Below are 26,078 nucleotides of genomic sequence, written 5' to 3'. Positions count from 1 at the left end.
TTTGAAAGAATTTTTCAGGGGTAAAAGCAAAATCAGATTCAAGCTTATTTGCCGTCCTAGATACTTTCTCATAGCATAAGAGGATAAATTTACGTTAAAGTTTACTAAGGAGGTGACATTGAGATTTGTCTTTTTTTTTTAATTTTTAAATGTTTTGATGTCCATTTTTTCTAGTAGTAGTTTAGTATTTTGAAACTCAGCTCCGCTTTTAGGCTTGGCTTAATGTATCGATTAAATTTTTACCCTACGTTTTAAAGTAGAAATTTTACTATGACAAACAGAAAAAAAATCTTTAAGAGCCCTTTTGAACCTATGGAATTACAGTCGAAACCTAATAACCCGAACCTTCAAGGGAAATCGAGAGTTTTAGTTATCAAATAACCATATAAGTAAGTAAATAGAACGAGGGAGGAATGCACTGAGTATCATGCACACTTTACTTCAAGGGCAGCAAGAGATATATTGATATTTTAAAAAATAATTTAGGCAACTTGAGCTTGATTAATAAGTACAGTGCTAAACGTTGTATTTGAATTGGACTGACAGAAAAGTAAAGAAGCTTAAAGACAAATAATACACGGTTGTTTTGGTGATTTTCGGGCACTGCACTACCCATCCCACTACCCCTAAAATCAAAATGACTCGCCTGGGAACGATGCCAATTTTCCATTGGTACCCCTTTTATTCCATTTGTATCTTTATCGGAAATGGCGAGAAAAGTGTGATTCTTTACCTTCCGATTGAAAGTTCAATACGCACCCGTTACATTGCTAACGTTTGAGGGACGAAATACATCGCCACGTAAAAAGAAGAGGAAGCTATGAAGAAGACCAAAGGCACTCGCAAAAGTGGCTATTTGCAGCGAGAGCAATTCTATTATCCTGCTCATAATTTTATTGACGTTTCTGTGCCCTCGTTTGACTACGCAATCCCACGATTCTTCTTTGGTTATTTAGCGGCAGCCATTTTTTGTAAAAACAACCGAGACTACCTCTTGTCGGTACTCCTAAAAGTTGGGGCACCACTTTGTTTAATACCGAAGCGTGTACACGTGAGTAATTGCTCCAACCGTGCCAAAAAATGCAAGCAGGGTGCCAAAAATGTGTGGTGCCGTGGCCATTTTTTCGCTCGACGTGAAAATGTGGTGAAACTCCGATATCAAGCTTTTCTACTTTATGCTAAAATGTAAAATTGCTTGTCTGAACTTTTGAATAAGTCCATACTTTTTTTAACAACGTCACGTCTTTATAAGTTTAAAAAATACAAAATTAATGATAGCAAAAACGTACAATAAAAGTTTAAAGAATGGCTCAATTACTTTAAAAGAATCAAGCACACAAGGTTTGTCTCTCTTGTCGATGTAATTATAAAGCAATCAATTAGCAAGTTCAGATGCCCTTTAGAATACCAAAAAGTTAAAACTCACCTTACAATTGCCATCCGAACCCACCTATATATTCCACGATTTTTTCTATAAGATGGCTCGAAAATTATTAAGTTCTGGATAATACGACAAGAGGAGGTTCACAGTTTCAATGTTTTTACCGCATAGAGGACTCAAGCTCTGCCCTTATAGTAAAGCGCTGCTCCAAGGCCTTTCTATCGACCCTAAGAGCAAAGCTCCCGACAAGCATTCGCAGTTGAAGATATTTTCCCTTTCGTATAGATATATATATAAAAAATTGGTACAGAACTCCGAAAATTGTTCCACCAAGATTCTCCTATTACAATGTACCCGGCAAAATTTGACCCCGGCTGAGGGTTATACCCGGTCTGGCATACCGGGCTACCTGTTTTCGCGAGTCACCTCACCTATCATGTAAACGTGATCAAATTAAAATGAAATATTACATGGACAGACAGGTTACCTCACCTACCTGTTGTCTCCCACCTCCATGTAAACAGGCCCTAAAAAGTCAATAACACAATGCTAACTGATAAATTCCCATTTCAAAACAGACTTTCTCTTCTATAAAACGCATAAAAGTACCTTAAATCTTCGCTCATTCGGGGTTTTCTTCTGTCGATCCTAGTCGTGAAGAAAACAGTGATAAATTCCTCCAGGGCAAATTTGTCGCTTGATCTTTTGACTTTTGACTTCATAACGACAACTGAGTATTTTCATCAATTTCTATCATTTGTACATTTCATGGGTGCATGTTACTGACAGCAGAGGAAATTTGCTAAATTTGCCTTAATTTTACCGCGCTAGCTCAGGTTTTTGGCATGCACCCACGGGCAAATGGTAGATGGGTAACTGACCAATCAGATCGCGCGCTTTACTTTTGTTATGTTATAATGCCAATTAGACCTACTGTTGTTTTTTCACCGTTCTCGTTTCCTTCGCCGCTTAGCCTTACACGATTTTATATTTAGTTTGAGCAAGCTATAAATATTATCGGGAGCTTCGCTTTTAGCCCTGGCTAAATCTATATGTTACACTTACATTATGCTCACAAATTTAAAATAAAAATTTTTTATCCAGGGAGGGGAAATCAAAGAGGTTCGTACAGGAAAAAAAGTAACCTCGTTTCCAAGTTCTCTTCCACTCCCCGGGCACGGGGAATGCAACTTTTGGGACTTTGTTAAATATGTATGTGACGTGAATTGGTGTTTTTAAAGTGTAACAAGTGACAAGGGGGTGTTGCTAACAGAGTAACGCAGTACTTAACGAGTAACGCCGTTAACAGAGTAACGAGAAAACGAGTAAAGGAATAAAAATTCAAGAGGTTAAAAAAAATAATAATTAAATCCTAATAAAAGAAAAAACATAAAAATGGTTGTAATATCCTAATAATGACCTTTACCAATCTCGAAAAATATTTGTATTCCAAAAAGTGCTTAAAACAACGACGTCAACTCCCCATCCTCGCCCCCCCCCCCCCCCACCCCCCATCCCTCCCACCAGCAAAATATATAAACGAAACATAACAAGAAGAAACAGAACAAACAAGGAGAAAACGGCCTGATTACTAGGTGTTATTTTAGAGTTGAGATCTTCCAAATTTACAAGTTTTGAACCCAAATGATCCTAGCAGGCAATCAAAAGTAGGCAAAGAAGACCCTACATATCTAGTAAGAGACAGAGTTTCCTAGTGAAATATGTGTCATTTTGCATGATCGATCGTCACAGGCATTGGTACCTGTATTACTTGCAATTGCAATTTCACTTCCTGATAACATCAAATTACATGAACTCATTTTGACCCAAATTTTAATTTGTTAAGCCTGGGCTTAATGACTTAAAGGCAGCTACGCACTAAAGGGGACATATTATGGAGTCTTACATGAGATACTGACCCCTGTCAGCAGGGACTTTTCCTCTTCTGGTTACGCTAGTGCTTGCGGCAAACTTTAAAAAAATATTGTTGTGTCACATGAAACGTCTAAGCTAAGATAACAACAACTAATAGTGTTTTGAAATCGTAGAAGACAGAAGAGCCCTCTTTCCCACTTCTGTCTTCTCCCACTTATGGTCCCTTTGGGAAAGGAATGATCGTGTCTTCTAGACTTGGTTTGACGATCAATCTCTTATTTTCAGTTTAATAGGACCTGGCATAAGGACCTGAAGCTAAAGTGGCACTTGCAGACAGTTTTTACCATCCTGCGATTACGAACTGGGGGACCTGTATTTGGCATAAGAAGTACTTTCCTTAATCTTCTTACAAAATTTAATTAATCCATTAGTTATCACAATCGTTCACACTGAAACTTGAAACTTAGGGTAATCCCATACCTTGTCATCACAAAACAAACTCTCTGTTTATTTTCTTCATGATATCAATAAGCACAACGTTCGAATAACGTATACAGCGGGATCAAACTAACCTTAGGGATAGCAATGTTATTGATGCAGATGTCGATGTTGATACTAAATCTACTACCCGGGTACTACTCATGGACAGTGACTCAAAACCAGTATATGCAGTTTTGTTCAGTTGTAAATATTCAATAATTTGTGACAGTTGTTCAGAAACTCGGCACTTTTAAAACAGTCTTGCTGATCCTGGGCTGTAGGAATTAACCTTTTAAGGTAAACGATAAACGGAACGTTTTGTTACTCTATCTGCTGGATAGGCATATTTAATTGCAAATAACAGCCGTAGCCAGGTGACTTTTTCGGCGCGAAAATACCTTGGAGGGATGGGCGGGTGAGGGTCGGGTGGACGTCGTTGTTTTAAGCAATTTTTGGAATACAAATATTTTTCGAGGTTGGTAAGGGTCATTATTAGGATATAACAACCATTTTTATGTTTTTTCTTTGATAAGGATTTATTTTTTTAACCTCTTGAATTTTTATCCCTTTACTCGTTTTCTCGTTACTCTGTTACTCGTTACTCGTTACTGCGTTACTCTGTTTAGTAACTCCCTGTAACAAGGCTAGTTTTCTATGTAACGTCTCTAAACGCTTTTACTAGGCCTCTTTTTACCTATTGTGTATATTGACAAAAGAGTAGAATTTGTATTGACAAGATTTAAGCCGTTTAGAGACTTGGTTGCTATGTACACCTACAGCTGTAAGTAAGGTAGTAACAGGATAATAATATCCTTTAGGAACAATGGAGACATTGGTGTTTGATGAATTGTTCATTTTTCGGTTTATATCACCTATCAGGATGTCACCAAACAAATTTCTATTGGCCTAATAAATCTTGGCGATTTACATGTTTTGGATTAATTAAATACGGGATTACCATCGATAAACAAAATGTTCGGCTGCTTCCGAGTAAAATAAGCCTACTTACCATCTTATCTCGCTTTCGAAGATGCGCATCTTTTTCTTTTTTACAATCGGCTAATTCCTTTGGTAAATCTGCCTAAATGCTATAGTCTGTTCTTTTTAGTTTTTTTGCACTTGACATCACTTGTTCGCGATCTGAGTAGCGTAAAAAACGAATGATTATCTGCCTTGATTTCCCTTTGAGTTACTAAATTTTCCAATACGGTGTACTGTTTGAAATTCGAGGTTCTCGGCGATAGCGATGCCCAACTTATCTTCAAGAAAGTCCACTAAAACTTGTTTCGTGTCTTCATCGCTGACAGCCGTGCTCGATTCCTCAATTCCAAACAAACGAAGAATTTCTCGGCGTTGGTGCACTTCCATATTATAATAGAACCTTTCATCTCTGTAAGCTTGTCTACTTTCGCCGTTAGCTCCTTGATCGCCCCATGTATGGGAATTCAAGGCAGTCTTGGATTCTGGATTCCACACCGTAGATTCCGGATTCCCAGGAACTGGATTCCAGTCATTGTCAGTGAGACTTGGATTCTGGATTCCAGTCTTCAGAAGGATTGCGGATTCCATGAGCTGCTATTCCCTTTATTCCCTCAAGTAAACATTTATTGGATTTCGGAATCTGGATTCCCTGTAAGCTTTCTTTCTCCACAATTTGCACAGTGCATACCATCTGCAAGCTCTTTGACCGATTTTCCCGTCTTGCATGCCTTTTTCAGACGACTTCACTTTCCCTTGTAGTTCACTCACTTTGCTGTCTACCGCTTTTGCGTAACTTTTTCACTTTATCCAACTTCTCCTCTACCCTGCCAAGCTTCTCAAAGATCATTTCTAATTTCGGCATAATGCTTCCTGCCATGTTGAAGGCTTTTGTAATCTCGTCGATTGACTGGCTTCCTTCTGAATCTGACCGTTTACCGCATTTCAGCTTTTTATCTAACGGAGAAAAGGACTCTTCTTCAGACGAAGTTGAAATTATATTTTTCCAGGTCTTCCTTTTAGAACTTTCCGCCATAAACGAAAATTCCAAGACGCAGTTCACAAAAACACTACACGTCAGACATCTTGCCCGACCCAGTCCGCTCTTACTTTCGGTGTCCGAAAAAGCTTGTATACCTAGAATATATTAGCCAAAAATCTTTTCCACGCCTTTTTGAACCTTTTCTAAAATCCAGTTTGGTGATTTTATAAAACCAATACATTTAAAGCCTGAAAACGCTTGTTCCATATCTAAAATATCAGCCAACATCATTTCTGGGGCTATTTTGACGAAAATGAATGAGGAGGGAGGAATTTTTCAGGTTTTTGACGAAAATAAAACATAGCGACTTTGTAAAAGTAATATCTTTCTGGCCTAGAGAGTATTGTTTAATATCATGTATATCGCCACACATCATATCAAAGAACATTTTAAAGAAAAATGAAGGGTATAGCGACTTTGTAAAAACAATATCTTTAAAGCCTGGAGCGGAGTGTTTATATCAAGTACATCACTGAATATCATTTGTAAGTAGACGAAAAATGAGGAGACACATGAATTTTGTTAATTTTTTGACTAAAATAATGGGTCAAACCCTGTACAAAATTCCAATATGACGATTTTGTATTTATAGCCTGGAAAGGCTTATTTTACATCCCCAATATCACCATACTTCTTTTCTAGAGCTTTTTTTGACAATGAAGGAAGACAGACCAATTTCTTACTTTTGACGAAAATCATCTGTTGACCACTTTACAGAAAACCCATTATGGCGACTTTGTAAAAACGATGTCTTTATGGCCTGCAGAGGATTGTTTTCATGCCGTATCATGTACATGTATATCACCAAACATCATTTCAAAGCCTATTTTGTCAAAAAATGACATGGCAACTTTGCAAAAACGATATGTTTATGGCCTGAAGAGAATTGTATAGTACTGCCAGGGCTAGAAGCGTCAAGCTCTCTTTAATGTGAATAGTTTACTCAATTGAATAGTTTACACAAAAGATAAAATCGTGTAATGCTAAAGAAATGGTGAAGACAACGATAACGGTGAAAAACAACAACAGTAGGTCTAATTAGCAAAAAACAACTTTGCACGTGCAACACACTTTTTTGTACTTTTCAGTTTTTTCCTTTGTCTTGCACGACTACAACTTGAAACTTCCAGAAAATTCCTACATACACTTTGACGTTTTATGGAGGAAATGTTGAATGTGCTCCTGTTCACTCTTTTTTTCACTGCCGCTCATTTTTACCTTGGTGGCTGCTATAGCATTCTCATTTTCCAACCCCGCTATAAAATTTTCATATTTTTCTTTTATTTCTTGCTCTAGCTCTTTCTCTGTTATCCACGTTAATGGGGTGGACGTGGAATGTATGTACGTACGGTACGAAAGTCGTACAGACGATTTTGTCAGAACCAAAATTTCTTGGATGCATAGATAACCAGATTTTGTTATTCAAGGTATTCCGCTTCGCGCGCGCGAGAGCTCCGCTATCAAAAAACATCATTTCAAAGGCTGTCGACAAAAAAAAAATGAAGAGAAAAACGATATCTTATGGCCTAGAGAGGATTGTTTTGTATTATGCTCATGTATATCACCAAACATCATTTCACAGCTTTTTTTGTCAAAAATGAAGAAGTCACGAACCTGATATAGTTTATCAATAAAGTTAACATCATTTCAAAGCCTATTTTGACACAAGCTCGGTGCATAAATTACCGCGTGTTTCGATACTGTTTTGCATATTACGAACGATTTTCAAGACTTTGTATGAGAAATTCAATTTAGTTGTTAAATCGTAAAAATATACGCATAAATAAATTGTACTTACTTAAACTTGAGCCTGTTGTTGCTTTTTCTGTGTAACCTGGGCTTCGTTGATGGCCATTTCATACGGTTTTGCGACTCGTTGTTTGTTCGTTTATGTTTTCCTACGTTAAGCGAAGCAAGGCAGGTTACTGTGGGCAAACTCGGCTTGAAAGCGCCATCTTCTTAAGGCCAGGTCAGTCTCTTATCTCTTCCCCTCGTCATGGATATTGCAATGAGCCTTTTGTGGGAAAGTGTTTTTCAAAGTTTTTAGTTCTGGGCAATCTGACGTGCGCTCAGGAACCTCAATGACTGCGTGTTGCGTGGTGAACGCGAACATGGACTCAGGGGATCCCGGTAATCAATATTGCATGAAAAAACATGGATCTTCCTACCCTCAGATAGTCTACTGATTGCGCGTTAGCGGTGTTTGGAATTATCCAATAGACATTTTATTCGTAATACAGGCCATCGTTTTTTACACGCCTTAGGACTGATGGGATAAAAGCAATGTCATGTGGTCTTTCAGGGGGCAAACAACAGATAAAACGACGATTTAATAGTCATGCAAAATGTAAGGAAAGGTAAGGTAACGCCTCTATTTAAAGAGGGTAAACACGTGATATTAATGATAAAACTGATAAACTTGCATTAATTGTGGCCCTCTAAAAAACATAATAACAAAATTACTGTTAAAATATTTTTACACTGTCATTATAAAAAGAATTTAAAAACCATCCAGAGTCTTATTTAGAAATTTTAACTATTTAACTATCTAAAACAAGTTATTTTACAGACTTAATTTTTAAGAGATATTCAAAACTATTTAAAACTATTTATTAATAAAAGATGTTCAAAATTATATGTTTCTCTTTGCTTAGAGATCAAATTCTTGTACATTTTCTTTTTAAAAGATTTAACATTTTCACCTTCTTTACGTCAAAGGACAGCTCGTTCCAGTTTCTAATAGTTCGCACGCTAAAAGTCCGGCCTCCTTCTGTGTTTTTCTTAAAAACAGGACAATGAAAATTTAAATTTGCAAAACGAGTTGAACGGTTATGAATCTCAGAATTTGTCTTGATATAGAATTAATATAATCTGGAGTTGTACCCTCTAGTCTATAAAAGGCTATGAACATCTATTTTCGTATATGCCTCGATAAAAAATAGAATCCAGTTAAGTTCATTAAACATAGTTAATGTGCGTGTTGTTCTTTCGGGGTCCAATATAATGCGTGCAGCTCGCTTCTGCATCCGCAAGACTCTTTCTGGCAATTCCTTACTGCAAGATGACCAGATTGGACTGAGGTACAACATAACTGGCTTTATAGCAGCATGATAGAAAGTTAACTTGTGTCTTTTCTTGAGATAAGGACTAACATGCCTCAAAAGTCTAATTCGTTTTGACACTTTCTTATATAATTCATCTATGTGTGCTTCAAAGCTAAGATCTTTAGCAATGATTAAACCCAGTAACTTGTGATGCAATCATTGGTCGATATTTGTGGCGTCAGGGCGAAGTTTCAAGGTTGCTGTTTCCGCACTAAGCTTATGTTGTAACCTTTTTCCCGTAAAAAGTAACGCTTTAGTCTTATCTGTATTGATGTACATTTTGTTTTCGGTTGACCATTTCTCGATATTCTCCAAGTCATTAGAAAGAGCCCGAGTTAAAGAAGTGGTATTATTCCAGACTGCGCTCAAGGACAGGGTGGTATCGTCAGCATATATATCAATGGTGGAGTTGTTCAAATGTAAAGGCACATGATTCACAAATAGGAGAACTAAAACTGGACCTAGGATTGATCCCTGCGGTACCCTTGCCTGACAGGTTTCGGCTCAGATGTTATATGCCCTAGTTTCACAAACTTTCTTCGCTCTTCCAGATACGATAGAAACCAGGCCCCCCTATCTGGGCTGGCACCGTACACTGATAATTTCTTTAGTAGTGGTTTGTGATTGATTACGTCGAACGCTCTACGGAAATCAACAAATACTATTCCGTCCGTGATTCTGATAAAAGCTGTTTCAGTGGAATGACCAGAACGGAAAACTGATTGTTATTTTATATTGCAAATTGTTCTCTTGAAGATATTTTAATAGCGAGTTTGCTACGTGTTTTTCGATGATTTTAGATAGGATTGTCACCACTGATATGGGGCGATAGTTATTTCTTTCACGTTGCTGAGCACCTTTGTGCAGTGGTGTAACTTAGGCGACTTTTAATTTATCAGGGAACTAAGGAATTTGTTGCAATTGATAAGTTCAGAAGCCTGCAAAGTGGGTGGATAAATGATGGTGCGATAAGGTTGAGGATTTTGGCCCTCAAACTATCATGTCCAGTTGCCTTGCTGACCGAGATCTTATTAATGATATCAGCAACCTGCTGCGGTTAAATTTCAGGTATGACAAAACTTGTAGTGGCCCTAAGCCTGGATGAAATAAACTTCTTCAGTTTTGAGTCATCAAAGACCGTGATCGTCCTTTCCTATTTGTTCCAGAATTTTAGTGAAAAAGTCGTTTAATTCATTGGCTGCGGATGACTCGTCATATACTGTGCCGTTTTCCGTCTCTAGTTCCACGATTTTAGTCGTTCGTTTGCCTGAGCCACTTGAGTTTTTTAGGGCATTCCAAATCATTGTTTCTATAGATTTGTATATATTGCGTTAGTTTTAATTTTCCCTTTTTTTAATCATTATGAATAAAATAGTTTAATAGTTGCTTTGGTTTTAATTTGTTTCCTTTTTTTTTTCTTTTTACTCATTGTAAATATAATATAATAGGATACGGTTGTAAATTTGTAAATATTTATCAATAATGTTGTTTACATGACTGTAAAGCGCCTTGAACATAGGATAAGAGCGCTATAGAAAAAAAGTTATTATTATTATTATTATTATTATTATTATTATTATTATTACGCAACACGTGGTCATCCAGGTTCCTGAGCCCACGTCAGATTGCCCAGAACCATAAGTTTTGAAAATATTACCCCACAAAAAACACATTGCAATACCCATGACGAGCGGAAGAAATAGGAGACTGATTTGTTCTTAAGGATTTGACGCTTTCATGGTGAATCGGTGCGCGGTTCTTTGATACAGGAGAGATTTGTGAGTTGAGACTGCACACAGCAACCTGCCCTGCTTCACTTTATGTGGGAAAACAACAACGAACAAACAACGAGCCTCAAAACTGGACTGTATTGGGAGACGTTTTGTTCAAACCATAACATTTAAGGTCATCACTCTTCACAATACGATAAACCTTTCTTGAGTTCGCGATACTGGCCAAATTAAAACACATCCATCAACAATGTAGACTGCTACCCCTTCGACGCAATCCTTCTTAATTTGTAGAAGGAAGTCATGGGTGTCCTTGGTCAAATCTTTATTAATGTAAATATTTTTCCCTCTAAGACCACGATGAGCCCTCATAAATTTGATCTTCGTACCATAGCCTTTTAGTTAACTGTAATGGCGCGTGGAGGCGGTGGTCTCTCGCTACCATCCACAGCCTCCCTTGGCTTTCCCACGCGATGTACGCTATCCAATTCAACCCTGCCAACTTCAATTTCCAACACATTCTCGTATAGGTCTAGGACGTTATCGTAGCAATCCTCCCCCTCTTCTTCACTCATGATCAGCCCTAAGATACGAATGGAATTACTTCTCCAATATTGTTCGTTGTTGTTGGCTTTGGCCTTCACCTCGTCTAGCTCACTTTTCAGTTTAGCAAGTTCGTCTTTAAGACCTGAAATCTCTTTTCGTAAGGGAAGAGCTGCTGCTTGAACTGCAGCGAGGATATGTTTGGAGAAAGAGACCGCGCTGTCTTCGGCCATACTGCTCGAACGAGTCTTGCCAACCATCTTTAAATAACGTCAGAGCAAATTTATGGCATAAACTGACCCAAATTGCTCTCAAAATACTCCACTCCACACGCACTGGATGCCAAAAAAACTTAAAACGACTTCATAACAAACACGAACAAAAGAAATAAATTGCAAAAAATACACAGATTCTCAGCTCAAATTCTCAGAGCTCACGGAGCTCCAAAACACACGTCCGATCACGACACGCCCTAGATTTAGAACACTTATGGCTAGAGATCCAAGGCCGCAATAAGAACAGTTCTCTATCGATCGGAACTTATTCAGGACTACCAAACGTGGCTCGACACAGTAGAGGGACTATTCAGCCAGCTAGCGACAAAAAGACCATCCCAAAGAACATTCACCGGTGATGTTAAGGTAGAGATGCTCACGCCAAATCGTCCTGGAGTAAAAAAATACACTGATCGTTTATGCTGACGTCCCTTAACCTACACCAGCGGGTACAGCGCCCAACAAGAACCACACCCACATCCAAAACACTCATTGACCACATCATTAGCAACGCACCCAATCGCGTCAGGCATTGTAATGTGCTGCCCTTCCAACAATTAGTGATCACGATGGACCGTATGCTTGTATTAACGCAAGAGTCAATCGTTTTCAACCACGTAACAAGTTAATCCGTGATGAAAAGCGATTCGATGGGACAGCCTTCAAGAAAGAACTGAGTAGTATTCCTCTTATAATTGTATACAGTGTTGATGATCCCAACGAGAAAGTAGTCAAGACATTTCAACTCGTTCTTTAAATCTTGTCTGGATAAGCACGCTCCTCTACGCAGAACTAAGATCACGCGAGAGCCTGGCCCTGGCTGAACAAGGAAGACATCAGGAAGCTTCAGAAAGAACGGAATGTAAATAGGTATTTAGTGCACAAAACAAACTTTGCAAGTGTTTGGAATAAATTTCGTGAGGTGCCCAACAAAATCAAGACCAAGATCAAGTCAGTTAAATGCGCTTTTTTTTTCAGGAGGGCCCTATCATCCAATAAACCCTAAGAACTGTGGAATACCATAGATCGTATTTTACATCCTGGTCCCCAGTCAATCAAGGCGGACCCTGACACACTGAACAAGCACTTCAGCTCCACATTGCACCGCTTACTAGGATCAGAGGCAAATCCATTAGACTTCCTTTTAGATCTCATTAACTCCCTTCCTGGGGAGCACCCTACTATATTTGCTCGTTTAACCTACGCCCCGTTACTTACAGTGAAGTAATGAAGATGTTAACTACCATCATGTGAGATATGACTGTTCAACGGGCAACGATCAGATTTCTGCAAAGTATCTTAAACTAAATGCCGACATCATAGCTTCGCCTCTGACGCACATCCTTAACAGTTTTATTTCAATGGGCTCTTTTTCAGAGGCCTGGAAGGTTGCTCGTGTTTCGCCCATCCCGGAAGTAGAGTCTCCTTTTGAATCTGATCGTTACCGACCTATGGCTATCCTACCAGCAATATCTAAAGTCTTTGAAAAACTCGTTTTTAAGTCAACTACTTGAATACATCGATCAGAAACAGATGCTTCAGGATACTACATCTGGATACCGTAAGGGTCATTCGACCACTAGCGTTCTTTTATGGATGAGGGACGACATAATTCGAGCAATGAAGAATGGTGAGTTAACACTCATCACCTTTGCGGACTTTTCTAAGGCATTCGAAACGGTCGACTACTCTATTGTCATACGTAAGCTAAATGCAATTTGATTGTCGAAGGCAGCTCTTCTTTGGTTCTTGAGCTACGTGACTAACCCTCGATAGTTTGCACAAGTCAATGGACAAGCAGTCTAGTCTTGCAAATGTCCTATTTGGAGTTGCACAGGGCTCAATTCTCACAACACTAAATACAGTTTTTCCGCGATATCTTAATTTCATTCCAGTTTGATACACGAAATCTGTTATTAAAAGCATTCTTATAAAAACCAGATCCAGTTGAAAGGGCATAGAAATTCCCTTTTTAAAGTTTCTGAGATGATATGGTTCTGTTACAGGGCGCCTTCCAGTCCCTCCCCCCGGACGTCGGGATCCGACAATAGGATCATGTCTCCATTCAGCCCAAAAATAACACAAATAAAAGAGGGCAGACCTGAATTGACATAGAACAACTTGTCACATTTTATTTCGCTTTACTTCCACACAGTTTTTCGTTAACTGATAATTGCAAATAAATCCCGAGCTAATGCTTGTTCTTTTCATCCTCATCCTCACGGTCAGCAGCGCTGAAAAATTAGAGAAGGAAATGAGGAATTTTTTAACTTTAATTTTTTAACAAACCTAAAGCCAGTTTCAGGGTTTTTCTTTTTTTACAGTTTTTAAAATTGTATTTTCATTTATTTAACGAAGCTTGTAATCCGTTTCAATAAAAAAACAATCACACATTCATAGTATTTGCTGGGGCCTATGCAATTCAACCTCCGGTCTCTCATCAGTGTTAAAGTTGTTCTTTAACGGCTGTGGCAACTTACGCAAAATTCCTCAGCTTCTGCTTTCCATATAAACGTATATACGTCTCATCCCGCTTGCTCATTTCATCTTCATCCCCACGGTCAGCAGCACTGAAAAATCAATGATGATAAATAATTGTTTTAAACACTTTTTTTTAACGAAGCTTGTAATCCGTTTTAATACAAAAACAATCACACATTCATAGTATTTGTTGGGGCTTATGCAATTCAACCTCCTGTCTCTCATCAGTGTTAAAGTTGTTCTTTAACGGCTGTGGCAACTTACACAAAATTCCTCAGCTTCTGCTTTCCATATAAACGTATATACGTCTCATCTCGCTTGCTCATTTCATCTTCATCCCCACGGTCAGCAGCACTGCAAAATCAATGATGAAAAATAGTTTTTTTAAACACCTTTTTCAACGAAGCTTGTAATCCGTTTTAATACAAAAACAATCACACATTCATAGTATTTGCTGGGGCCTATGCAATTCAACCTCCAGTCTCTCATCAGTGTTAAAGTTGTTCTTTAACGGCTGTGGCAACGTACGCAAAATTCCTCAGCTTCTGCTTTCCATATAAACGTATATACGTCTCATCTCGCTTGTTCATTTCATCTTCATCCCCACGGTCAGCAGCACTGAAAAATCAATGATGATAAATAATTTTTTTAAACACCTTTAATTTTCAACGAAGCTTTTAATCCGTTTTAATACAAAAACAATCACACATTTATAGTATTTTCTGGGGCTTATGCAATTCAACCTCCGGTCTCTCATCAGTGTTAGAGTTGTTCTTTAACGGCTGTGGCAACTTACGCAAAATTCCTCAGCTTCTGCTTTCCATATAAACGTATATACGTCTCATCTCGCTTGCTCATTTCATCTTCATCCCCACGGTCAGCAGCACTGAAAAATCAATGATGAAAAAAATTTTTTTTAAACACTTTTTTTAACGAAGCTTGTAATCAGTTTTAATACAAAAACAATCGCACATTCATAGTATTTGTTGGGGCTTATGCAATTCAACCTCCTGTCTCTCATCAGTGTTAAAGTTGTTCTTTAACGGCTGTGGCAACGTACACAAAATTCCTCAGCTTCTGCTTTCCATATAAACGTATATACGTCTCATCTCGCTTGCTCATTTCATCTTCATCCCCACGGTCAGCAGCACTGAAAAATCAATGATGATAAATAATTTTTTGAAACACCTTTTTCAACGAAGCTTGTAATCTGTTTTAATACAAAAACAATCACACATTCATAGTATTTGCTGGGGCCTATGCAATTCAACCTCCGGTCTCTCATCAGTGTTAAAGTTGTTCTTTAACGGCTGTGGCAACTTACATATGTACGCTTTGTTTAAACTGAAAATAGATAAGGTTCAGTGTGGTACTGAGTTTTCTGTTCGGAACATATGCTACCTACACCTCCCTCGTAGGTCATGTTCAGTAAAATATGATTTGCCATAAAACTTGGGAGGGGTTCAAAAGGGACATTGCACACGCTGTATGCTTTACACAACCTAACAAGCCAAGCGCTTCGTCGCAAAGAGCTCCTGCCGCTTCGCATTTCATCTCATGCGCTCGGCTTTATGTATGGACAAAAGCATTATCCAGTGTTCAAGCTTTCGACACGGAACGAAATTTAAAGATGTTCGGCAAAGTGTAAACAGAGCCGAAGATACAATTAGAAAGTTTGGAAACACTTCAGTCGATCAGTAAAAAAATACTCTAAGGGATCTTCAGCAGTAGAATGTCGACTGACAATTTTTTTTGGTCGGTATTAAAAATCATATCCCCAAAGTTTGCCATGAAAACGGCAATTTTTCCACGAACTGCATGCCCTTGTCTTTCAAACCAAATTTGCTGATTGATGCATGAGATTTAGCATTTAAACTAAAGACGACGGATTATACCACTACTAGCTGTATACACTCCAATTCCTACATTTTTCGGACCATAAAGTGCCAAAAGTTTATTAAACGTCTTGTTCAGCAGTTTCTTAACAAGCTGCACAAACTTGTACCAACACAGTAGTTGTCGCTGAAATACGAAAGTCCATGTCGACTGTTTTCACTGCCGTCACTTAACGGCTTTCTCTTTTATTGCTAAAAAATAAATAAATTTCGGCAAGGAACAGCCGAAACCTTTTGATCTCCCAGTTACACATGGGGTACGGGTCCGTTTTGGAAAATTTTGACTTAATACATTCTACGGCTCACATTAAGTTCACGCGTAAAGGGGGTGTGGATAAGGCCAAAGTTATTATAAGCCACAAACCTTTTCCCCTGCACAAAGGAGACGAGCAAAATCATTGCAAGAAAAACCAAAGTAAGACGTGACATTGTCAAGTCGTCCTGAAAAACATAAACACATAGGTAATAATGTCAGAGAAAAGAAACTTAAAACCCTTGAAATTTGAATGAAAAGAACAAGAAGAAATGAAATCACAGCTCACTTCAACACTCACCTGCCTGTCCCCAGGTAAAGTTTCCGTAAATCTTCACAGATTGCTTTAAATAAGAAGCAAGTTTCTACAGATGAAACCTCTGGTTAATGGCCGCTCTAGTGCTGGTCATATATATCTCAAGCGCAAGGAAGTTCCGCGCGTCTTAGCTGGAACGATTGATTTATTAGTTGATAGTTGCTTCCGCAATTCATAACATTCATAAATTCAAAATTGCTCGGTAAATATCATTGTTTGCCGTACTCTCTTGGTATCTTAGTAATCAAGTATAATTATAGATCTTTCCAAAACCTATTTAAAAATTGTCTTGGAATATGAATAAGTACCTTTAAGGGGGCATCAAGTTGCGTAAAGCCAACTTTTGACTAAAACAATCAGCAGTAAAAACTCAAGCATAGCAGAAGTCATTGGGATAGGAGAACACCGAGTACCCATTTGTACGGCGGGAGTCTCAAAGGTTTTTGTGAAAAGTTCTGTCACATCTAATCTGAGATGATGGCGCTGATTGGAAATATTTCATTTCAATTTTGTGGAGCATACATATATATTTTTCGAATATAATATTTTTGTTCCTTTTAAAGTGCTAAGCAACAGCATCTTTTTCTTTAAAGAAGGGGGTTAGGGCTGATGTGGGATTTGGTATAAAAGAAAAAAAAATAGGAGATAGGAGATAGAAGTCAAAGCTTTCTAGGCTTTTTATACACGAAAATAGCCTCAAACTTTCATAGCATATTTCCTTGCTGGTATGATTGAGTTATTTGTTAATAAATGCTTCCGCTTTCAGCTCACTGCATGCACGTAGCCTGTATTGGGTTGCGATGGTGAGACAAAACGTTGGCCCAAATCTGGTATGAAAATATATCTCAGTTTATTTACGGGTTTTAAGAGAAATAAAACTATGGCTACTTCGTGTGATACTCTCGACAAGTAGAAACTTTTTAAAATCTTCATCAGTTTTATTTTGCGCTGTAAATTTTATACTTTTTCGTACTCTCTTAGTACGCTAGTATCAATAAAAAAGCCGACTGAACTCTCCAAAACCTATTTAAAAGTTTCCTTTAAATAGAAAACATTCCTGCCGAGGGTATAAGACTTCTGAAGCAGTCTTGAACAAAGCCAATCTTTGGATAAAATAGATGAAGCGAACATCAGAATGACTTCAAGTGAACTACCTGGGAAGAAATCCTTGCTACTATTTTTACTTTGGTACTCACTGAACAACTCCTTTAAGATACGTGCGACTCTGCGCCACACCATGCAACAGGGTGTGCAAATAGACTTAACATGTAACATGTAACGTCCGTTTGCACTGGGCTTTACAGTTTCTTTGATGTCTCATTTGCAGCAAATTTATATTTTGCTTCATGTGAGACGATCGTCTAGTACAACTTCATAACCTATCATATAAATTCAATTTTGCTCAGTAAATTTTAAGGTTTTCTGTAATCTCTCATTTGTATCTTAGTAGCAGTATGGCTGAACTCTCCAAACTTTTTGAAAATTGTCTTTAATCAAAATCATTACAGTTCAGGGTGCTTTTACGAAGACTTAGTTTGCAGTATTTAAAAATCAAACACAGCGGTTTGATGACACTTTAGAAATACAGAACCTGAACTCTGTACCATTTTTACGACATTTAAGGGAATAAGCAAAGAGTTTTACAGTAACAATTGTGCAATAAGGTACATGTAGTAAGACCTCTTCTTGAAAAGCTTGTATAAAAAGTATGGACTCGGTGATATTCAGGGGACCCCATATTTCAGTATCTGAGAATTAGAGAATTGGTATCTTGGATGCGTACTCTTTGAAAGCGGGCGATAAGATAGCTCAGTATGGAGCCATTCAAGAGTTTGGAGGAGACACTAAGGTCTCGTATATCTCTTGTAACAGAATGTCAATTCGCCTTTTACATGTAAGTACTTTCATACTAGATTTCTAATTGTTTCTCTGCCGAAAACTAACTACGATATAAGCTCTTCGCCACAAGTGCAAATATATTTCTTGCATGTCTTGTACAGTATGTGGTCCTAATGGTCCGGACCAAAAAAACGTAAATGAGTATGTCTTATCTTATAATTTGAAGAAGAGTAGTGAGCTGAAATGTTTCCTGTAAGTTGCCGTAACATTTTACTAACTTGTGACAAACTGATAGCCTCTGAACTTTGCCGAAAATCCTGCATGACAGAAAATGACCGCTCCGGTTGAAGGCCCGTTTCTCGAAAGCCCCGATAATTAACAGGGCCCGTAAAGCTGTTGTTGTTTACATGCAAGAGAGAAGTTTCAATATATTTGCATCTAATTGTAACATGATAAAACAATTAGTTAATGAAACAAAATGGAGTAGTTTGCTAGTCAGGACCCGCGCTCTTATTCTTTATATTTCGATTTGAAAATTGATTTCGGGCCCGAAAAGTTACCGGGACGTTCGAGAAACGGGCCCCAGTGGCCCGGCCAGTGGTTCCTTGGTCCGGCCGCTTTGGCCGACTTTGTAAACCATGGGGGGATTTAGGGGTCGGCCGATGGAGCCGCGGCCACCTCTTTTGCTTTGAAATTTTGTATTATTTTTATAGACTTCCGTCTCAGAAAAATAAAAAGTGTCTACTCTAGAATAGAGCTGTTAAGTGTCCAGGCCACCCCTTTTTGAGTTTTCTGGGTCCGCCCCTGCAAACTGTGCTCAAAAATGTACTGTCCAAACACCATCTGATCTAAACTACTGCATGTATATTTTCTATAAGCATTATTTAAACTTAGAAACCAAAATGGTATTTCTGTCTATATTAATAGTTTGGTCTCATGAGGAAATTATTTTCATCTGTGCGAATGCGTCGTGCAGTTACGATGCTACGGCAGCAAAATCGCTACTATTTTAAACGATTTCAGTCAAAGTTTAAAGAGAAAGAAAAATTTGTTGTTGCTTGTTTAAGTCCCCATGAAAAACTTGCCATCAGGAAATTTTATGTGTTGGTCGTGCAGCCACGGCAAAGAAATCCGAAAAGCGTGCATCATAATGCACGCGCAGAGTAATGTTTTGCTTGTTAAAACCCAATGCTTTAATTTTTTTAACTTTGCTAAAGTTCCCTAATGAAACCAATCGGACGGATATAAGCTTTCTTTTTATGACCTGGCTTGTATATTATTACTTAATCAGGGGCACCCAACGACAATTTTCGGAAAATATCTGTTCGGAAGAAGATTTGAGATCTAGAATTTTCGGAACATTTGTTGTAAAATTTCTTGCTTGCCTGCCTCTAGCATTTTCGAACATCTAAAAAAAATGGTATAATTGCCCATTATTAACGGATTTTTACCCTAAAAAGGTCACCTAGAATTTTCGGGAGCCTTTTTTTCTGGCTGAAATTTTCGAAAAGGTAAGTCTTGATCCCTATAATTTTCGGATCACTATACTTTCAGCTAGCCCAACGCAATCCGAACAGATGAAAAATTTTTAGGGGATAAAAATATGGCCATATTTACCCTTTAAATACTAAAATACGTTTAAGGCTATGTTTGAGTGGTTTTGAACTATATTCTCGTTGGGTGCCCTTAATTAATTTTAATAAATAAAGTGCAGTGCTTGGAAGGTCTCAAGCAACATATTTAACTTGAACGCTGCATGCGGTTTTTATTATTTACGTACGCTTTTCTTAAAATGTGACTCAAAGTTGAAAGATCCTCACTTCAATTCATGAATCCTAATTTACTAAGAACTAAACAAAAAGAAAGCTGAACTTTCTGAGGCTATCCCTTTTCAATCCATATTTGGCTGGTTTATGTTATCGTCCGGTGGCCGGCCGGGACCAAGGACCTAGTACGCAAAATTTACTTTGGAATCATCATACCTTTGGTTTTAAAACTAAACCTTGCGACCGAATTTTTGGGCAAGTCGAAACAACATTTCTTTTACGCCGTGTACACCAAAAATTAGCTTTCTTAACGCCCTTAATCGCATATGCCTGAATTCAAAGTATATCCAAGTAATTTAAGGCGTCATAAAAAACAAAAATAACAGAACAAAATTCACCTACGTTCGCGTTAACTTCGTTCTCCAGCCTTCACTAGCAGCTCCCTGCAGTTGTATCAAATTGAATTGTCTTCAATTTAATTTACATCAATGTTTCCTTTAAAAGATTATTCGAAGGTATGCTGCTTTCAACTACAAATCCAGGGACTAAATTCAAACGACCCTCGTCCAGTGACGTCCAACATTAAACAATTTAAACTAATTATTAGGCGATACTGTTTCCAGGAAGATGTGTATCGTCGTCATTGTACTACGTAGAACTCTCAGCTGGATCCCTGTATTTCTCATACAAAGTCTTTAAATCGTTAGTAATATGCAAAACAGTATCGAAACTCGCGGTAATTTGTGCACCGAGCTTGGGTTACCTGTGGTTCACCAAAGAGTGAGAAATGCACGCAGTCCCGAAACTTTCAGTTTGATATAAACCCCGTCCATTTCAAAATACTGTCTACCTGAAAACTAAAACATGGAAACGTATGTAAGGGTGTTTTAAAGACGCCGTTCCAAAAATACAAGCTTGAATTCACAATACGTATTTAAGCTAGCATCGATCACGACTCCTTTTTTTTAAAATCATTATTAAAATATTATCATAAAAAAAATAAACAACATAGGAGATGGGAGATAGGAGTCAACGCTTTCTCGGCTTGTTTATACACGAAAATGGCCTCATACTTTCATGGCATATTTCCTTGCTGGTATGATTGAGCTGGTATGATTGAGTTATTTGTTTACTTAATAACTGCTTCCGCTTTCAGCTCACTGCATGCACGTAGCCTGCATTTGGTTGCGATGGTGAGACAAAACTTTGGCCCCAAATTGGGTATGGAAATATATATCTCAGTTCACTTATATGTTTTAAGAGAAAGAGAACTTAAAATAGCTACTTGGTGTGATACTCGCGACGAGTAGAAATTTATATAACATTTACATCAAGTGAATTTTATTTTGCGCTGTATAAGTTTCATAGTTTTCCTTACTCATTAGTCCAAAATCCTGGTAACAGTAAAATGAAATAGACTGAACTATCCCTCAAATGCTGTAATTTGCATGATCAAAAACATTTTCCCCTGATAATGAAGACATGACTTCTCCGAAATGTCGGATTTTATAGTTCGTTTTTATCGTTTTATGTCTTAAGAAATCTCTTTTGATACGAACTCTCCAAAACAGCTATTTAAATATTTCCTTTAAAACTGAAAAATTCTGCTGAGGTTATGAGAAATTTGACTCACGCTCTTGAACAAATCCAACCTTTGGGAAAACTTGGATGAATCAAACATCAGAATGACTTGACTGGTGATCTGCCGGGGAAGACCTCCTGGCTACCACTTTTACTTCTATACTAAGTAAACAACTCCTTTACAGCTTTGCCGCTAAGTTATATTTCCTTGATGTGAGACTATTGACTAGCACAACTTCATAACTTAACTTATCATATGAATTCAATTTTGCTCGATCAATTTCACCGTCGGTTTTCTTTACTCTCTCAGTTGTGTCTTAGTAACACTATAGTTGAACTCACCGTAACCTTTTTGGAAATTGTCTTAATTAAAAATTATAAACTGTTGAGGGTGTTTTTAGGAAGACTAAACTGTTGTACTCTTCTGTCTTGTATCGCTAAATTCGAACTAAGCTTGTACGCTTTTCTTAATAGAAACGTAGAATTGTTGTTTTAGTTCTCTTGAATGTGTAATTATAAAGTTTTAGGATAAATTTATCCATTTACGAGATTACAAAAGGTTCGATTTCTTTCAACTTGCTTACAGCACCCTGCAGTTGTATCAATTTTCTTCAATTTAATTTACATCAATGGTTTCTTCAGAAGATTTATTAGAAGGTATGCTGCTTTTAAATACAAATCTAGGGAGTAAATTCAAACGACCGGCTTCAACGTTCTCCATGAAAGAATTTAAACTGATTAATATTTAACCATGTCATTGTGCCACGTAGAGTTGTCGACTGGATCTCAGTTGAAAAATGTTCTCTAGCTTAAGCTTAGAAACCGTATTCAAGGTTGAATCGATCACGCCTTCGTGTTTTATTTTTAAATATTATTATTAAAAATATTATTATAGAAAGTAAGCAAAATAGGAGATGAGGGATAGGAGTAAAAGTTTTCTCGGCTTGTTTATTCACGAAAATGGCCGCAAACTTTCGTAGCACATTTCCTTGCTGTTACATGTATGATTGAGCTATTTGTTAATAACTGCTTCCGCTTTCAGCTTACTGCATGCACGCAGGCTGTATTAGGTTGCGATGGTAAGACAAAACTTTGGCGCCACATCTGGTATGAAAATATATCTAAATAAAACTATAGCTACTTGGTGTGATACTCTCGACAAAGAGGAAATTTATAACATTTACATTAAGTGACCACACCTTGATGAGCTTACCATCAGATAGTTTATTTATTTATTTATTTATTTATTTATTATTATTTTTTTCTTCACTCGTTTTCAGTCTAGCTCATTAATAACAATCCCAAGGAACTACTTCAAGTTTGTTAGTTTTTAACCAAGTCAGTTTACTGTAGCCCATATGCATAAATTATTACAAAAAGTGACGTCGTTACGTTACAAAAAGTCAATTATAATTCTTACTACATGACATTGACGTTTGAATCAAAGCACATCATTTCACGAGAAGAAGCACTGACGGCCATTTTGTTAAAGGTATGTCGATGCGAAAGTTAAGATCGTTTTGGTTGACCATTTAATTCATTTGAAGTTATATAAATAACCAGCGACACCTAGCGTAGATTGTTGTACTCCTCTGTCTAGTATCGCTAAATTCGGACTAAGCTTGTTTTCCTTTAAAGAAATGTAGAATGGTTGTGTCTGTTCCTTTTTGAAGCTTATTAGGATAAACTAATATCCATTTACGAGATCACAAAAGATCACAAAAGGTTCGATTCTTTAAACTGGCCTACAGTACCCTCCAGTTACAACAGTTTTATTCAATTTAATTTACAATAATATTTTTTTCAGAGATTATTCGAAGGTATATGCTGCTTTCAAGTACAAATCAAGGAAGCAAATTTAAACGACCCATTTCCACGTTCTTCATAAAACAACTGAAACTGATAATTTAACGATACTGTTTTCCAGAAAGCGGCAAAGATAGATGTATATCGTCCTTATGATTTTACCACGTAGACCTCTCGATGCCAAATCAAAAATATTCTCTTGACTAGTATTTTTTTTTAATCGCCGCTCTTTCCATCCTCGGAGACCCTGGGGGAAGTCACAGTCGGGTCGGAAGAAAAAGCGCGACGAAAGTTTTCAAGCACGGACGGAAGAGCACAAAATATTAATTCTTTGTATTAATTGTGCCCACTTATCGGCGAAAAGCATCTCCTGAGTTCTTTTCCTGTGTTCGTACACGACGGTTGTTATCTCGCCATACTTGTCCGGTTCGTTCACCAAAGAGTGAAATGCACGCAGTTGGGAAACTTTCAGTTTGATATGAACCCCTTCCATTCAAAATAATGTTTACCCGTATGTACGGGTGGTGGATATCGAACTTCTAAAGACGGGAAAAGAAGGATAATCGGTTTGCCTTCCTTCCCTCCCTCCCACTCAAGGAAAAATACATTATTAATTAAACATCTTAATGGTAATTGGTGGCATTTTTAAAGAACAGCTCGTAAAATGAAACGTGACTATTAGATAATCGACCTTTCAAAAATATCTTAACCTTTTTTGTTGTTGCAGATAACCCAATGATCATGAGGCTTTATCATTATTGGTATATTGTTTGTCTTATCAATGCCTGGATTATTTCTGAGGCGGACAATCCAGAAAGGATCGAAGACGACAACCGCGATGTTAGTACACCTGAGTGCGGAGAAGAAAGCAGCTTCGTGGTCAACAAGTGTGAAGAGCGTTGTGAATGTAAGAACGGTAAACTGACCAACTGTCACCGTGTGCGAAAGGAGTTCACCAAAATGACCATCGAACATAGAAAACGTTATATTAACACTTATAAGTTGGCATCGGTCCATCCTCTGTTTAAAAAAGTTTACGAAAAAACTGTCGCACTCCATTTGAACGAAAGCGATGAAGCCAGACTTCCTGAAGTCTTTCTTCCCTGGCACCGGTGGTATTTGACTGAGTTTGAAAACCTCCTGCGCAGAATCGACTGTCGTGTGACCATACCCTTTTGGGACTGGAGCAAAAACATTCATCATTGGTGGAGAGGAACTGAAAAAGAAGACCTTTGGAATCCTGAGGATCACGGTTTGGGAGGAGATGGAAGTAAGCTTGATAACCACTGCGTGGAGAACGGACCTTTCAGCAGAGATAAGTGGAGTCTCTTGGATGTGTCCGGAGGAGGGTGTTTAACAAGGAATTTCTTGAAGCGCAGTCTTGTTCACGATACTGAGAACGTTAACAAAACTTTATCGCTGCCCCTGGAAAAGTTTAATGAATTTGAAGAAACTCTTCGTTCAGATTATCACATAGAGCCTCACTTCGTTGTCGGTGGTACAATGAATAATCCTCTGATTTCAGCAAATTCCCCAGAACTGCTTCTTCACCATGCATTCTTGGACAAATTGTGGTATGAATGGCAAACTAAAGGAAACGAATACAAAAATGTCTACTTTCCAAACGTGCCCCTCAAATTTCATGGTTCAAAGTATTATTGCTGGGAATGGATCGATTCTAGTAACCTTCCCGGTGAAGTAAAAGTAGTTTACGAAGAATGATCATGAGTGTAAAAGCCATAAATTTTACAGTGAAATCATCCGTTGTCTGTGAGGCAGAAATGATAAACTTTGATATTTAAAAATAGGCTTATTTGTTACGACTGAATTCTGTGCTTAGCGAAGTAATAGCTTTTGAACCATCTTAACACTGAGTTCGTCAGTTATATGCCAACTGCTTTATTAGAAAACTAAAGGTTGTTTAAATTTAAGGCCTTTTAATATATAGTTGTTCAGTTGGTTTGGGTTTATATTTTATTCTGTTTTTGTTTGTTTGTTCGATAGTTAGTTGGTTTAATATATTTTTCATGCGACATCACAGGTAACTCGTGCTCAGTGATAGTAACACAGTACAAACCCTGTAAAATTTCATTGCTTGTATGGAATAAAGTTCCGATCATAAAACGTAAATAAAAGTCAATAAATTGTGTTTTGTTGCCCTTAATGTTCATACGGAGTTTCGTGAAATATATCTGCAACCAAATTCTCCCTCCATGAAATAAAATCAATACACAATGTAGGTCTGTTCTGTCGCACTTTGTAATAATCGTCCCACTTTGTAATACCTGTCGCACTTTGTAATAACACTTGTCACACTTTGTAATAAAAAATATCTGTAGTTCTTTGTAATGACACTTGTCGCACTTTGTAATAAACCTGAAATGGACGGTCGGAGGACAAGAAAACCCGGTAGTGTAATCAACAACAAGAATAAGACCTCTTACACGGACAGGCTTCCAAATGAAATTCTAAGCAAGTTCATTTATCAGGTCTCAATTTCTTAAAACTTTTCGTGGCCTAACCATAGATGCCACGTATAAAATCAACTGTGCAATGCCGGTTAATACTTGTCTTCGTGATTTAACCCAAAGGCTGGCTTTTCAGGTTCTGCCGCGTATTTACTTCTTAAGTGGCGGTGCAGCGGGAAATGCCAGCGTTAAAAAACTCGTAAGAATGTCTGGGCCTTCAAGTGGTGTTGTGCTTGAATTACGGCGAATAGCCTAAAATGAAAAA

General features: G+C 37.8%; 2 protein-coding genes across 2 annotated transcripts; one reads left to right on the top strand and one right to left on the bottom strand.

Moving 5' to 3' along the window:
* Positions 1 to 13,599: 13,599 nt before the first annotated feature.
* Positions 13,600 to 16,422, bottom strand: LOC140944545 (uncharacterized). The gene is made up of 8 exons (XM_073393671.1): positions 16,339 to 16,422; positions 16,149 to 16,225; positions 14,950 to 15,039; positions 14,686 to 14,775; positions 14,418 to 14,507; positions 14,154 to 14,243; positions 13,889 to 13,978; positions 13,600 to 13,642 (listed from the first exon to the last, which is right to left on the bottom strand). The coding sequence occupies exons 2-8, from the start codon at positions 16,211 to 16,213 to the stop codon at positions 13,600 to 13,602; spliced, it is 558 nt and encodes a 185-aa protein (XP_073249772.1). The 5' UTR covers positions 16,214 to 16,225; positions 16,339 to 16,422.
* Positions 16,423 to 24,085: 7,663 nt separating this feature from the next.
* LOC140943581 (tyrosinase-like) lies at positions 24,086 to 25,377 on the top strand. The gene has a single exon (XM_073392685.1). The coding sequence runs from the start codon at positions 24,087 to 24,089 to the stop codon at positions 25,065 to 25,067; it is 981 nt and encodes a 326-aa protein (XP_073248786.1). The 5' UTR covers position 24,086; the 3' UTR covers positions 25,068 to 25,377.
* Positions 25,378 to 26,078: the final 701 nt, after the last annotated feature.

This window comes from Porites lutea, chromosome 7 (genome assembly GCF_958299795.1).
Source record: "Porites lutea chromosome 7, jaPorLute2.1, whole genome shotgun sequence".
NCBI lineage: Eukaryota > Metazoa > Cnidaria > Anthozoa > Scleractinia > Poritidae > Porites > Porites lutea.
The sequence above is the reverse complement of the archived record's forward strand: the minus strand, read 5'-3'. Positions and strand labels throughout refer to the sequence as shown.